The sequence below is a fragment of the Condylura cristata genome, unplaced genomic scaffold (genome assembly GCF_000260355.1).
Source record: "Condylura cristata isolate star-nosed mole 26May11 unplaced genomic scaffold, ConCri1.0 scaffold00017, whole genome shotgun sequence".
NCBI lineage: Eukaryota > Metazoa > Chordata > Mammalia > Eulipotyphla > Talpidae > Condylura > Condylura cristata.
In genome coordinates, this window is record NW_004567118.1 from 34,467,197 (window position 1) to 34,483,500 (window position 16,304).

Genomic DNA, 16,304 nt, shown 5'->3' on the forward strand with positions numbered 1-16,304 from the left:
ATCATGAACCAGTAGCCTCAGTCACCTCTTGTACCAGCTTTTCCTGCTATCAGATTAGTTCCCTACCTGCTCACGCAGGATGATTACAGGTGGTTCGAGCACAGGAACTGCCAGATACCCTGAGCATCCTCAGAATAAGCCACAATCCAGCATGATAGACAGTCCCAGGAGGGGAGTATGCATTTAGGATGAGCTAGCTAGAGCTCCATCTCCCCTGGATGGGCACAGTGCGTGAGGTTTGCAGATACACAGCCCCAAGTAAGGAATCCAGCGCCAACAGTCAAGGCTAAGAGAATGTGTGCCAGATGTGGAGAGACCGTCCAGGTCTCAGTCTCCTCTGCCTCATCCAGTTAGGATGAATACTAATAGGACACTGGACTTAAAGCTTCAACCCGGGACCTGAGGCTGCTGTTCATGGGAGATCAGGGTTCGGAAGGCACAGACCAGTGGTGAGCTGGTTCTCTTGCACCCTCTTCAGTCAAAGTGCAAAACTGTGCTGGGTCCTGAGCTCACCTCCCCCTTGGGAGTTGTGACTGCAGTCCGGCGGGGGTCAATGTCTTCGTTGATGCTGGACAGGAAATTCTGGGAAATGCGGAGGGCATCCTGTAGCAGTGGGTAGTCTGGGTGGTCCACAGGAGTATGTTTTAACAGGTCCTGGAAAAGGGATGGGGTGGTGAGTCCAGAGGAGTAGACAGTGGGCAGTACTCACTCCTCATTAAAAAAATTTTGGCCAAAAGGGTTCCTTAGAGACCCCGACTCCAATCTGGTTGTGTCTGCAAAATATGAACTAAAAACCAGCCTCAGAGCAGCAGGGATGAGAGTGGGATTCCCCTGTACTCTTGTGCTCATTATTCTTCCCCCTAGTGGAGAGCCGTAGAGTCCCATCCCAACAAGCAGCTGGGAAAGACCCACCCCCACCCCACAGTTGCTGCAAGGACACTGGAGGCCATTCGGCAAGGGACAGGGGAGGCAGGAAGTGTCTGCCTCCTAGGGAACATTTGGCCAAATGTCAAGTTTAGTAGCCAAGCTATATTTAGGCTCCGGATCGGTCGGCATGGTTACCATAGGCCAGACAGGCGCAGTCAGGCTCAGGGACCCTCTGCCCAAGTTCCCAAATGAGCTTTTCTCAAAGACTCCAGCAGCTACCCAAAACTGGGTTCAACCTCCCACCCAACTCCTGACCCCTTCCTGGACACTCAGGGGATCAACACTCACATGGAGGACCAGGGTGCTCCTTGTGACTCGGTCAATAGGCTTGTAGAGGAGAGCTAATGGGGAAGGAGACAGGATAGATGAGATGCAGGAAACTGCATGAGACCTTGGGTGCCAGCCTTCTCCCCCAACACCCCTTGCTTCCCCACACAGACATCCACTCGCAGGATGCCAAAGTGGGTTCAGTGGCAACCGACACCTCCATTCTTATCCTAGGGCAGAGCAGACAATACAAACAGATGGATAGGAAGCCCTGGCAGCCTGGGCTCCCTCCCACCTGCCTTGTCAACTCATCTCCAACCAAGTAGGATATCTTCAAGGATCAGCCCTTAAGCCCTTTATGAACTCAGAACAGACACAGATGCTCTCCTGTACTCCATACCCTGAAACACAGCTATGCCTAGCTACACCCCAGTGTCCCCTATGCACTCTGGGTCACACACAGGACCCCAGCACGCAGACAGAGGAGAGAAGCTGTTCTCCAGGGAGGGTAGCTGTTCCTGCCTGATCATCCTCACGTTTCTCTGGTCCAAGACCTAACATCACCAGCTGAAAACATGCTTCATTCTGATCACACAGTCAGCCTCAATTCCATGAGGAAACCCCCTGCCGTACCCTCAACAACCCCTCCCTTTCTCTCCCCAACAAAACAGGACAGGTTGAAGACCACGAAGGCAGGCCAAATCTCCACAGAGAAGCGTTCTTCTCAAATAAGTAGCAGCTGATGGGGGGAAGAGTCCCAGAAGGAATTCAGGTGGAATTTTGGGTGGGTGTGGGAGTCCTGAAAAGGCCAGGAAAATGCAAGCTCAGCAGAGCCCCCACAGACACACCCCCTGCAACCAGGATGCCAAAAGAGGATGGCTAAGACTCAGCAGAGACAGGTGGAGGTGGCAGCTGGAGGGCCAACACTTCCAGACAAAGCTGCAAGCAGTTGTGCCTTGCCCCACCCCCCACGGGTGGTTCAGCTTCAGTTCTGCACCTGGATGCCTCTGTCCATGGGGTCATGACCCCTCTCCTGCCATAGGAGCAGAAAGAGGCAGGATGGTATCTGGAAAGGAAGATCCAAATTGGGTGTCCCCTATAGGGCTGGGGGTGCCAGGTCCTAAAGTGGACACTCATGTGCTAGCCAGTCCCCAGATGAGAGTCTCCTGAGGGCCTCGATAGAAATAGCCTGTGGAGGCAAGTTAGCAGCCCTCCCCCAACGAAATCCCAGTCTCTGGGCTAGAACAGAGTGGGACCCAGATAATAGTATTTTTTAAATGTTCACTTGGGGATTTTGACATGTACTGATGGTTGGAAACCACTGCTTTATGTAAACACACTTGCCATGACTTGTTTGCAACCCTCCTTCATTTAGTCACTTCAAGAGATCCTCCCCGTAGGCTATGGGAGCTAGAAGAGACAAAGTCAAGCTTGGGTATTGTGAAATAGTGAGGTCGGGCTCTTACCAGCCCATGGGGAACTCTAGGGTCCCACATGTAGCTCAGCCCATCTTTAAGGGGAAAATCATACCCCAAGAACCCTAGAAAACCAAGAGAAAGTGTGGGTTCAGCAGACACCTGTGAGGGTGGGCTCTGGGCTCCCATGGGGGAGGGAGGCTGATACTGCAGTGGCAGCTACCTCCACCCCTCTCTTGGGTCCCAAGTGGAAACGGTTTCTGACTGAGCTGAGAGGTTTGCACAATGGTAGGTTGGGTTTCAGAGGGGTTATTAATAAGCCTGGTGTCACTTCAAAAGTGACTTGGAATAAGTCCTTAGCCTCAGCCTGGGGCTGAGTGGAGGGAGGACAGCTAGGAGGAACAGTGGGGAGAGGAAAGCGGAGGGAGTTCAGGGAGAGGGGCCCTAGGGTGCCAGAGAAGGAGGAATAGCCCGTGTGCATGACCCCCATGGCTCCTGCATGCCTGCTTCCCTTGAGAATGTGGGGTGAGAAGCCCCCCTCTCCTCACTTACCTCTTCCATGTTCCAGGATGCTGGCCTGTCCTGTCCCTGCTCCTCCACTCCTGTCCCTGGGATAGACTTCATTCATCAAGTTGCAATGCCTGTCTCCCCTCCTCCAGGAAGTCTTCCTTACCCAGTACTTTTACAAGTAACACCCAAAGTGGACAAAAGATCACCGCCATGAACAGTTTGGTCTCTTCAGTGTGCTGGGTATTTACTATGTATCTTATCGCACTGAGTAAACTGCTTTTTGTGCATTATTTCCTTGGATTAAAAAAGGAAGCAATTATCAGCAGCCCCATTTAACAGAGTGGAAACTTCTCTAAAGCAGAGACATTATGCTGCTCACACTCACAAAGCTGTAGGTAGTGCGTTTTGAATGTAGGTCTGCTTGTGCTCCTAACTTGGAGCTGACTCTGTAGGGAAGGCAGCACCTGCAATAGCTCAGTAAACTGGGAGGGTTCTTGGAAAGCTCCGACCAGGAGTGGGTGAGCTCACCTCTTGTCAAAATGAGCATCACCCCGAGGGGCCGGGTTCACTCATGGAGGCTTCCTTTTGTGGCACCCATAGCACTTGTCACAGAGCCATGTAGAGTGGGCACTGAGTAACTACTGAGGCGGGCAACTATAGGGCGAGCCCCAAGTTGTACTTTCTATGGGAACCCCAGAACTAGTATCCTGTGGAGGAACTGAGAAGATTCTAATCAGTGTGGTCAGAGAGGCTTATTTACTCACTCCCCACTTACAGCTGATTTCAAAGAGAGTATCACAGGGACCAAGAACCCCCAAACCCCATACTCCAAGCTCTAGGCCTGTTCCACTGAGCTTCCTTTCAGGGAGGGAGGAGGAGGCAAAGGGTCCCACCTTTTAGGGAGGCAGAATTGAGGCTTGACCAACTCCTGCATTAGCTCGAAAACAACATTTCCAAGTCCAGCTCTCTTCTTGACCCCAGCCTGTCAGAATCTGAGCCAAGGGGCGGGGACACTGGGCAGCTGCTGCCTAGCACCCAGAGTTCCCACAGCTGTTGTGCTGGCCCAGGAGGGGCTGCCTCGGGGGACTACTTCCCTGTGAGTGGTCTCCAACACAGACGGGGCAAGTGACAGGCAACAGGGGACAGCGAGGGACAAGGACAAGGCACCACAGCCACCAGGAAAGAGCTAGGGAACATCTCTCCTTCAGCAAACTCCTTTTCATTAAGCCTTCGACTAGGAGCTTGGGTTACCACGGAGATGTAAAAGCAACGTGAGAGAAGGGTGCAGCGACAAAATGTCTGGTGGGAGGGAAGAGGCAGGACCCACATGGCTGCCGGCCACTCCGACACACAGGGGCCTGGAGCAGCTGGCCCTCAGGCAACGCCTGGCCCCCATCCCTGCCAAGGGCAGCTGGGGTCCCTGCTAAGGCACTTCTCGCCTCGGAGAGGAAGGTCCCCTATTTCTGGACATGTCCTGGCCGAGGCCAGCTTCAGCCTCCTCTCTGAGCAGAAGGCTGGCTAACAGCATGTGCCTCTCCCAGCATCCCCCGGCTGGGGCGGCTTCAGAGGATGCTCTGGGTGCCCCCTGTACCCCACTGTACGCAGGGTGTGTGACCTTCACAAAACAGCAGCCTGCCACGCCCCCCTCTCACCAGCATCCATGGCCAATGACCTTCAGTGCCTCGTGCAAGCGCTCCGCGAGGGGCTCCCTGGCTGGAAGCGACCCCGGCAAGCCTGCTCCGTGCTGCTCGCCCAGCCGCATCCATGTTCTCCCACCGCTGCGATCGACAGCAGAGACCGCCGCGGAGGATGTGCACTCTCCACACACAATACCCCGCGCTCAGCCTCCTCGCCTCAATCCGGAAACAAAGAAACTCCCAACTTCTGCCTCAGCCGCGCCCTCTCCGTAGGCACTGCTGTGCACCGACCGACCGAGGCCCCTCTCTGACTGCCTGCTGCTGACCGCCTGACCGCGCTCCAGCCCCTGGCTGCTTGCACCTGCAGGTGCCGCCTGGGCACCTTCTCTCCTGAACGGCCTCTGCAGGAAGTTGCCCACAGCCTCTCCGGGAACCAGCAATCCCCCTGCAGTTTCTTGGGGATACCTGGACCCTTCTAACCTGGTTCTTCCATTTCAAAGCCACCCTGCCCCAAGCATTCCCAGACTTCAACTCCAGGCTGGATGCTGACAGCAACAGGGTGAAATGCACAGCCAGTCACCTGTCCTCCCTCCCTTCCCTACTGCCCCCCAAACCTTGATGGCCACATTTAAGCCCACTCTAGCCAGCCCCCAGAGGTGGGGAGACACATCACCTCCCACGAGAGGAGGTCTGGGTTACCATAGGTGCAGTTACAGCAGAAGCGAATGATGAGGAGAATTTCCATGGTAGCCTCCTTCCCCGCGGCAGGAGCGTGTGGCCATGGCACCCCGGCTCCTGGCTCCCATCAGCAGCCTGGCCACTAAGCCACCTTGCCGGCTGCTGCTGCACAGCCTCCAGAATCAAGCAGCCGCTTCGAGTGCTCCGCTAGCAAGGGGGAGGGGAGGCGTGTGGCGAGCGGGAGGAGGGAGGAGGGAGGAGGAGAAAGAGCCGCCTGCTGGCATCCTAAGGAGAAGCACGTTTGTAGCTGGCCAGCTGCCTGGGGACAGAGGCTGGATTCCTCGCACGCGCTCACACACATACGCTTGCGCGCGAGCACACACACTCACTCACACACACACACACACACACACACACACAGGCAAGACCCACAGTCTACAAACCAGACAAAGGAAGGTGACTGTTAAAAGCCCATTCCCAAAGTACCTTCCATAGTGACTGACGTGTGGCTGTCCTTGGAGTCCTTGGGACCTTTCACTTTGAGTTCCTGTCAAACAGAGGAGAGGAGTCAAGACCTGGCCCACCCCCCTCAGCCACCGTGAGCTCCGCAGGAGGAAGGGCTGGAAGTCTGTGGTGGTATAAATATGAAGGCGAGAGAAACACCAGCGGCCAGTGTCTCCCTCTGTTCAGGAGTCCAGTGGCTGAATTTAGGCAAGGAGGACTGCAGCTGTGGGGTTCTTCAGACCCATACAAAGCCCCTTCAGGAGAACCTGGGGTCTTGCTGAGGGCAAGCCGTAGCAAGACAGGACCCCTCGCCTTTCTCCCTAACCCCATCACCATCACCCCAACAGCAGCCAGGGCCAGTGTACCAGCTGGCCCTTGGGGACAAGCAGCTGTGAGATGAGGAGTGAGGGGTCCTGCACGCTGGTACAAGGGAGGCAGGTGATGGCACACCTTGGACAGAGAAGCTGAGTGCCACAGGGCAGTCCAGGCGATGTCCTTACCGCATCAAGAGGGACCCACCCAGCCCACACCACCACCCACCACTGTCCACCACCTGTGTCCGTGCTAGGCATCCGAGAGGCAGCGGCAAGAAGAAAGTAGCAACGCCCCTCCTGGTCCCATGCAAAGTGACCAAGCGCTAAGTGCTGGAAACAAGCACCAGGGGTTTGGCTTATTTGACCCAAACCTCTTTCATCTGCCTGTAGAGAGAGGCTCCAGCCCCAGCCTTGGGCTGCAGACAATGCGGCCTGTAACTGGAGCTGTAATGCAATCCTTAGCTGGAGAGCTGAGTGCAGAGGGCTCAAGGGGGGTAGCAGCAGAAGGCAGGGGTGAGGTGAGGCCAAGGTCAGGCGCCCAGGTGATGCCTGCTCTGCCTGGGAGAGGCAATGCCCAAGCAGGGGTGCTCGGGTTTCTACTTTTGCCTCTAGACAGTGAAAAGCCCCAGAGGCTGCGCTTGGGATTTGGTGAGTGGTGGCTGAGGTTACTCAGCAACTGCTGGCTGTGCTTCTAGCTGGGGTCTGGATTCCCAGTTTTAGGGGTTTTTTTCTCTACACCCAGCATGGCATAAAGGTATGAAATCAGTTCTGATGCAGAGAAGGGCTAACTGCAGTAATGAAGTAGCAGTGCCAGCAGGAAGTGACAGCGTCAGCGCGTGAGTCAGGGTGAGAAGCTGCTGGCCACAGGCCAAGGGGCTGGCTCTGCCACTGGGGACCAGCGGGCGTGGACAAGAGTTTGTGGGCGAGCATAGGGGTTTTGCCAACTGTGAAGCACAGGCAGTCGGCTAGGTTTAGGGGAGACCCTCCCACTCTCTGGACCATACATGACCCTGAGCACTGGAGCACCCTTGGCAGAGCACAGGTGCTCTGAACACAGATTGGGGGACCCAGGGAGGGCTAGAAGCTGAGAGGGGAAGCACCATTGCTCCAGCCCCAAGAAGCCACCTGGAGGGACTTCCCCATTCTTAGCTCTCCTCCCAGGCAGTGTGACTCACCTGATCCCTGGGTTTGGGAGAAGAAACCCAGCCCAGCCAAGCTCTCTCTGCTCCTCCCTCCCTCTGCAAATGCCTAGCTGACAGGAGAAGAGTCAGCAAACCCAGTGTGGCTGAGGACCCAAGACCACATTTTCCCTGTCTGGCTCCTGCTGGTAAACAAACTGCATTTTCATCTTCACCTGACTCTTATGCTGCCTCTTGACTGACTCCAAACTTGGTTACAATCCATGACCCCAGCAATTTCCTGAAAACTACTCTGCATCTCACCAGCCTTTCTAGAGATGAGAGGAAAGAAAAGACTCAGAGGGCCCTGTGAGGCATGACTCAATGCTGCATAAGAACCCTCTCCCTCTGAACCAGAGGTTCTTGAGCCCAGAGCTGGGAATGGCAGAGAGGTGGGAATGGCTGTGACTGTGTGGCCAGTGGCATGGGGACATCACTGAGGTCTTTCTGGGTAAAGGGAAAAGCTGGTTGTGTCCTCCAGTATTCTAGAGCCCCTCCCTGCCCCTTTCTGGGTAGAAGTGTTGGTGGCAGGTGTACCGCAGCTGCCCAGGTAAAGGCATATTTCCAGCCACTGGGAATCAGGGCTCACCCACGTCAGTCTGCTCTATGTGTGGGACTGCAAGGATCTTAGAAGATCACCCACTCCAGACCTCATCAAATCTTCCTGACCATAAAAGTCACCCGGAACCTTTTAAAAATAGAGACCCCTTGGATCTCAGGCCCAACCTTCTGAATTGAAGCTCCCAGGAAGGTGCAGCAGATGTGGTTTTTAAACCATGCTTCTGGTGGTTTGTGTCAAGCAGGTTTGGGGGCAAACTGGAGGAGGTCAGACCTCATTCTACAGAAGAGGAAACTAAGGTCAAGGGAAGGAAAGTAACTTGCTTAAGATCTCCACAGTATGGGAGAATAACGGCTTTCCCCCGCTTTTTTCTCTCTCCTGTTCCTGTCCCCCGCTTTTTTCTCTCTCCTGTTCCTGTCTCTAACTTAAAACAGTAACAAAGTCAAACAAATTGATATTCTTATACTAAGAGCGAAAATGTCAAGTGCAAGAAAGCAAATGTCAGGCTAAGTGTCACCCAGCAAGGGAATCATTTCTGTAACTGACAAGCGGGGAAAGTTGAGAGGTCCAAAGACTGGAAAACTCTGAGTAGCCCCAAAGCCCAGTGTCATAGGGGTGACTGTATGGGGAGCTGCCCACCTCTGAGATCTTCTGGAATTGGTTGTTGGACTGACTGCACTTCTCCGCTGTTTCCAGAGCGACTTTATAGTTATCCACAAATGCTTTGTACACGCCAAGCTGGCTGGCCTGCAGGGAAAAGACAGGAGAAAGGAGGGCGGCAGTAGGGATGGGGAGAGAGGATTAATGAATGGATGAAAGCTTAACCAGAACACCTGGAGCTCCCATGTGCTCAGAGCCTAACTCAGCTCCAGAGGGCTATCTGGGAACAGAGAATGCAGGATGAATATACTACAGTATTCCTTTGAACTTGACAGTTTCCATGGAAACTGGCTGAGCCAATAGGTTAATAAGGGGGCTTTGAGGGGTGTTGGCATGCTAGAAATTCTACTCATTACAGCATTTAACTTTATTTAGCATCATCAAGGGAATTTGAAGCCCTATACTGCCTCACACCTCTTTCACATCCTGGAACTAGCTGAAGCGGGGGGCTGGGAGTGGGATGGGCATGTGTGACCTCTTCAACACCCAAGCCCCATGTTGAGAGTGGGGCACATCCTATAAAAGCACAGCCCCACTTCTCAGCCTGAGTCCACATCGGCACCTCCTCAGCCTGCTAGGAGCCACGGTCCTGCCTCCTACACATTTGCATGGCACTCTGAACACAATGCAAAGCTTTCCATGATTTACAACTACAGAGAGCCACATTCCTCTGGGAAGCAGAGTGAGCACATGCCATTACCCCTTTCCATAAAAGGGGAAACCGAGGCTCATTAATTCAATTCCTCAAATATTTATGGAAAGCTTTTTCTGTGTCATGCATATGCATTTCCTCTCAGGGAAGCAAAGGGTGGAAATTCTAATTAAAACCACCAGATACTATTTCATACCCATCAATCTGACCCAAATTTTAAAGTCTAATGATATCATCATGCACTGGCAAGAATGTGGGGAAATAGGACCTTTTCTAGTCTCCTAGTGGGGCTATATACATGAATGTAATTCTTTGGAGAGGAGTTTGTCAATAAAAAGAAAGTTGAAAACGGGCACAGCTCAGCCCACTACCTCGCAAATCTACTTCTACATACAAAGCGTAGAGCTTTCTGTTCCATACAGGAGCCGAAGTGCCTGTGGTGACAGGTCACCTGAAATGTGGCTCGTCCCGATGAGGTGTGCTGTCAGTGTACCTGATTGCAAAGGCTTGGTACGCAAAAAGAAACATAAATTATCTCACTAATTTAAAAATATTGTTTAAATTATAATATTGTGGATCTACTGAGCCATGTAAAATACACTCTTAAAATTGACCACTTATTTTGACTTTAAAAAATGTAACAACTTGAAAACTGGTCTATGTTACAGTTCCATTGAAAAGAACTGCTCTCTAAGAAACTTGCATGTATGTGTGTGCATAAGTGTGAGCATCACTCCTCTGTGCAAAAGTGGAAACAAAGGCTCACAAGCAGGGCCCCCACATGTGCTGTAGTTAAAATGGTTGAACTAGATCTACTAGAGCAACACGAACACACTTCACAATGAGTGAAATTAATAATAAACTGGTGACTGTATATAAACTATATTTTAGCTCTTATCTATATTTTAAAAGTCCAGCCAACCCTTGATCCATGGGGGATGGGTTCCAGGAGCCCTGCTGATACCAAATCCATGGATGCTCAGGTCCCTGATATGAAATGGTATAATATCTGCATATAGCCTAAGCATGTAGTTAATTAATTACTACATGCCCTCCCATGTAGTTAATTAATTTCTAGACCACTTATGCGACCTACTACAATGTCAATGCTATGTAAATTGTTGTGGGACTAATAACAAGAAAAAAGTCTGTACCAGTTCAGTCAAGACGCAACCTTCATAGGTCTAACTACTTAGTACTTCTTTTTCACCTGCGGTTGACTAAATCTGTGGATTCACCGCCATGAACAGAGGGTCAGGCAAACACATAATGCCACAGGGCAACACAGAATGTAGCAAGGATACCTGGTAGACCATTCATCCCAGTAGCTGCTTTCAGGTTAAGGGGGGGCGCCAGACCTCATCTTTGTGATGCTTTATGTTCTTGATTAAAAAGCCTGCCCATATATCTTCAGAGCTTAACATCTGTTCATTCTGGGAGGTGAGTACACAGTTGCTAAATTATTCTCTAGATTTCCCAAAGAGGTTCAATTGCTGTGAAGTTTTTTTAGGGGCTCCCACCAGGGGACTAGGGATAGAGAGCTGCCCTGAGTTTCACTAGTGACCACTCTGCTTTCCACAGATCCCGGCTTCCTTAAGGAACCTAAGACATGGGGTAGGGAACCTGGAGCTGCCCAGAGCAGACATAGAGCCCTTCTGGGAAATTAGGAGGGGGCTAGAAAGCCAGAGAGAGAAGCGAGAACTGGGATGCTCACAGAGAAGTGAAGGCCAGAGACCCACACAGACCAAGCTTTACAAAAGAAGAATCTTGGAAGGGGCAGGAGGGCTATAACTTGTCTTTAGTCCAGGGCAGTACAGGCCCAATGGGGAAGCAGTCCACAGAGGATGTCCTAGCCAGCTGCTTTCTAAACCTAAGTAAAAGCCATTGCGGTCCTTCTCCAGAAATGTGTTCACCTGTCCCCCTTTCTCATGAGAAAGAAAAGGCTGGATGCCTAAAGGAGTAGTGGGAGGTGAGCCACCTGAGCAGAAGGTCACCTGCTTCCCAGACACTGCCATCACCATGGTGCAGCATCATCTGTATGTAGGGTCTGGCCACGGTTATTAACTGGGAAGTGGGGGTTGCTTAGAAACAGCAGCTTGGCACTGGGGTGACCTCATAAAACAAATAGCAGAGCTGCTAATTCCCTTCTCTCAGTAACAGATAATCAAATACCCAGAGACCAGCTGGAAAAAAACTGCCTCCAGATGCCCAGCCTGCCCCAACTCCCCCCAGGACCTCCCAAGCATGCAGCCTCAGGGACGTCAGTGCATGATTCTGGTGCAGAAAAAGTGGCTAGCAAATTCACGACTGGGCCCTGGAGGCAAGGTCAGAATGGGGTAACCTGGTGACAGCAGGGTCCCATGATAAAGATAAACGAGGGAGGCCTGTTCACTGCTCTGGGCTGCTTGTCCTCTTAGCCCCCTCACCCACCAAGTTTGCACTTCTGAGAGGTGAGGAGAAGGACTGCCTCAAGCCAATCAGCTCAGGGGCGAGGCCAGAAACATGGAGTTCTCTCACCTCAGTGCCTTCTGGTGTCTTCTCAATAACAACAACAACAATAACAATAATTAGTAGTAGCAGCAGCAGCAATAGTAGTAATGGTAACGGTTAACTATTGAGTATTTACTAATTCATTATATTCTAGGCCCTATGTCAAGCACTTTGAAGTATTAACTCACTTAGTCCAGTGATATAAACACTATTAGCAACTTTATTTTTACAGAGGAAGCTGAGTCACAGAGAGATTGAGTAAGTTGCCCAAAGTTAAAAGCTTCATCTGTGGCAGAGCTGGGATTTAAACTCATCTGTGACCTGGATCGAGAAGCTGAGCTTGTCCTGCAACTGGTGGGACAAGCGACTCAGGACACAAAGCCATTGGGCCCTGAGATTGCCCCTCAATGATCTTCCAAGCTTTCCCAAGTGCCAACGATCAAGGTCAACCATCCATCCATCAACCCATCCATCCATCCACATCCATTCATTTGTTGATGCACCAAGTACTGGGCTAGTTCTAGAGGGTCCAGTGACCAAAAAACTATAGTCTGTCCTTCTGGAGCTTATGGTTTTGGGGAGTCAGGCAGTTATGTGTTCACTGAGGGGATAAGCACAGGTGCTGTGTTCAAGGAGCTGTGGAAGGCTTCTCTGAGGTCGCTTCTAAGCTGAAAACTGACCAGGAAAAGCCAGACAAAATGGGGGAGGATATTCCAGGCTGCCGGAGCTGAGTACAGAGAGGCTGAGGATGCCTGTAATGCGAACCAGATATGGAAAGTTCAGTGTCAGGGGCACAGAGGATGGGGAGCCAGCAGTCAGAGGCCGGGGTGGATGGAGGCCAGCATGCAATGGCTCACCAAAGGGCGACCCACTGAAGGGACTTAAGCAGAGGAGAAGCAAGTCTGGCCAGGAGTTTAGAAAACTCTCCTGCTGCTAGGGAAGGGTGGGAGGTAGAGGGTAAGCAAGCAGTGGTCCAGGTGAGGGCAAGGGATGCTGAGAATGGTGGAGAGGGGTGGGCAGCTGTGGCTATTAAAGAAGCAGAGTTCACAGGATAAGGGAAGGAAGGGGTGGTGGTGGGGAGACACCAAGGACAAATCCTAGGGAGTCTCTGTGGATGGGAGCTAATGGCAGCACCCTAAGAGACAGATGCAGGAGGAAGAGCGAAGAGACAGTACGTTGTTTTGAACATGCTGAGCTTGAAACCCTAGCAGCATCCAAGCAAGAGTTTTCTCCAGGTTCAGAAAAGTAGAGGCCTGAACATTCATCAAGTCCTACTAGCACTGCAAGGAAGACAAGGAGAGACACTGCTCCCACCCACCCCCACCACTGTCCACACCCAAAGAACAGTGGCCACTGACTCCCCGTCTCCTTGTCTGCAAGGCTGGCAAAATTTAGAGGGGGAGAGCCCATACGTCTAACCTGGGGTCCCCCAGAGGACACAGCCTGGGACAGACACAGAGGTGGGGAGAGGGTGTGAAAGAAGCAGTGGGAACAATACCTCTGCCAGTCAAAACATGCATTCTGCCTTCCTTTACCTCACCCTTCATCACTGTGCTCAGTGCTTTCTGCTCCAGGGCCCTCCAGAGAGGATTGTTAGCTGACATGGTGAAGCAGCCCTGAGGTGTAGTGACTGCCCCAGTTCTTGGGTGGGGGTCTTTACACACCCACTAGAGGACAGGGGACCTGCAACCCAGTGGGGGAGCCTTTGTTCCATTCCTGGTGCCCCCAGGTGAGAGAGAAATGGTGCCCTGCCAGCAGCACCTTGGCACATGGATGCTGTCGTCAGTGTTCCTGGAAGCATTCCAGGGCTTCCCTGGGGCCACGGGCGTGGAGGCCCCAGGCCCCAGGCCCCAGTGCCCATATAGCAAGCAGCAGCCAGGCTTTCCACCAGGACTCAGAAATGAGCCAGGCCTTCAAGGAGACCGAGAGGTCTGAGACTGTTGGTCCTCTCCCCAACATCAGCAGTTTCAGTGAGGCCTTGGTAAGGACCCTCGTCTGATGGAAGACTTACCAGCTTCTGGAAGAGGTGGCCCATAGTGACCTGGCTGTCCCACTGCTGCACCTTGGGACAGAGGTTGTCATAGAATTCTTTGTGGATCTCATAGATGTCCTGGATCTTGTAGAAGATTGTTTCAATCTGCTGGATGGTAAGCACAGGCTGGGAGGTGGTGGCGGTGGCCTTTAAGGGCTTCATGGGCTGGAAGAGAAGGAAGAAAGGGTGAAAGGAAGAAGCAAACACGCCTGTGCACTGATTAGCGCTTCCTGACACCTGAATTCTGCCTAGATAAGGCCATTGAGGACGGGGCTCCTGCTGGTTCGTATCAAGCAGCTGCCATTTCAGGCCCTCACAAGTCTGGCGCTATAGCAAGGACAGGGAAACTGACACTAGAGTCTGGCCCAGCAGCCTCGCCTGGCAGGTGTGCTGCTATCAGGACACCTCCTCCCAGAGGGTGCCCAAGACCCCTGCCTACACTGGGTTCCCTTGTGGATTTATCAGGATCCATCCCTGCCTTTCTTCCACAATGACCTCACACTTCCCTATCACCCTTCAGTGGAAGGCTAGCAGATTGGGAACTCAAGTCTTTAGCTGTTTCCCTCCAAAAAAAAGAACAGGGTGCTAGGATTTGGGGAGAGAGTCTCAAAGAGGCCCAAGGCCAATCTCAGCTGCTCTGATATCCCTTAGTCCAGAGGGAGCGGGCAACACACACACACTGTCCATCTCTTGCACCTGCAGCAGACATCCCAAATGATCACACTGAGCTTCCTCGCTCACCTCAGCCTCTTTCTCACTGCCAAAGCTGACAAGCATAATGAATCTGTCTGTCATTGCTGCTTGTCTGTACCAAGGTCCAAGGTCCACAAGCAGCAAGGGGCAGAGACAGCACTTCAGGATCAACCCCCAATGCAGGCTGAGAGCTGTACTTCCACCTTAACGCCTGATAGCAGGGCTGCGAGATGGTGGGGCTTAGGTGCATTTTCGTAGGTGTGATTTCCAAATTTTCTAAACCACTTCCAATGAGTCAGTATTTTATAATCAGAGGGAAAGTTCTTGAAATTTTTAGTTGGAAAAAAAATCCTGGTATATGAACAGTAAAGAAATCCTCCTGGATTAACTTTCCCTCGGCCCCAACAATGCCCAGATGGCACACGTAAGGCTCGAAAGACAGGGCATAGAAACATGCCACCCAGGGGCATGAAAGGCAGAGGTCTTCATGGAGAGCCCAGGCAGACACGGCGGGTGTGCTGCGCCCAGCTGATGGGTGGGCGGGAAGCAGCTGCTGAGTTAGCTGGTCTCTCTCCAGAGACCCAGAAGCAGTAAGGAGAAGTGGGGACAGGTGTGAGCTCACAAGAGCTGTTTCTCACTGTCTCACAGGATTAGGTAATGAGCTCGCTGACCAGAGAAGTATTGTAGCAGAGAAGGAATAGAGGGGGTGCAACTGTAATTTAGCTGCTGGGCGTGAGGGCAAACTTGCACTGAGGGAGACAGCAGTGGGCTGGCTGAGACATGGCCACCAACTCAAGTGGGCAAAACTCACAGAATAACTCACTCTGATGGTGGCAGAGACATTCTAGCTGCAAGAGGAAGTCTCACCACCTGTATGCCCAGACCAGGCCCTGCGGCCCTCCCAGCTCTAGAAAGTCCAGACATGATAAATTAGGCAGGAAAAAAGGTAGAGCCCTTCTTCGGGTCCTCAGTACTGGATCCAACTAATTCTACTGTCCAGTCCTTTGCTAGGAAGTAAGATGGGGTTCAACCTGGTACAGGCCAGCAGTGTGGGTTTGAGCCCCAATTCTGTCACTTAAGTAGCTATGGGAGAGTCACTTAGCATCGCTGGGTCTTGGCTGCTGCATCTGTAAAACTTGATAATATTATGGGGAGGTCACAGCCCTAATTTATATAAAGTATCTTGTATTTTTCTAGTTTAGAGAAGGGAAGCAGTAAATGTTTGCTGCAACTATTATTACTATTCACCCCACAAATTATGTCTAGTGCTTAATGGGAGGCCAAACCTGGGTATTCAGTGATTCATGAAACACACCTAATCCCTGCGCCCTGGGAACTTTCCCTCCATAGGGAGGCCTAATACTGTCTGCCCAAACACACAGCTACATGTGAGGGTGAATGCAATGATGGGATAAAGGGAGGCCTGAGACATGAGAAGGATGGTTTTTCCAAGAAGGAACATTCACCCTGAAGCAATCGGGGTGGAGGGGCAGGGTTCCATGCAGCTGTCTTCCACACCTGGTCCTGGGGCTAGACTAGGCATGGTGAGAGAGGAGCTGACAGAAAACCTGTGTGCCACTGTTCAATGGGCATGGGGCAGGAGAGGGGGCGAAGCAGGACTGGTGGGTAGGGGAAGGAATTATTACTTTTTTAAAAAAATAATTATTTATTTATGCATACAGAACTCGGGTGCAGACCAGAGGTGCAGGGGCGGTGAGAGGCTTCATCAGAGACAGAGTGGGGAGCAGAACAGGCAGACTGACGAAGTACACTGCTGAAAGGAGCAGC

The 16,304-nt window shown here is 52.1% G+C and overlaps 1 protein-coding gene across 4 annotated transcripts in view; it reads right to left on the reverse strand.

The window, feature by feature from the left end:
* ABR (active BCR-related) overlaps positions 1-16,304 on the reverse strand; it is a 173,049-nt gene that overhangs the window by 47,608 nt on the left and 109,137 nt on the right. For all 4 annotated transcript variants that reach the window (XM_004684812.2, XM_012726279.1, XM_004684813.2 and 1 more), the window contains 5 exons: positions 13,803-13,988; positions 8,629-8,736; positions 5,921-5,981; positions 1,216-1,268; positions 514-654 (listed from right to left, as the gene is read on the reverse strand). In XM_004684812.2, coding sequence (XP_004684869.2) covers positions 514-654; positions 1,216-1,268; positions 5,921-5,981; positions 8,629-8,736; positions 13,803-13,988 — 549 coding nt within the window. The remainder of the gene's footprint in view (positions 1-513; positions 655-1,215; positions 1,269-5,920; positions 5,982-8,628; positions 8,737-13,802; positions 13,989-16,304) is intronic.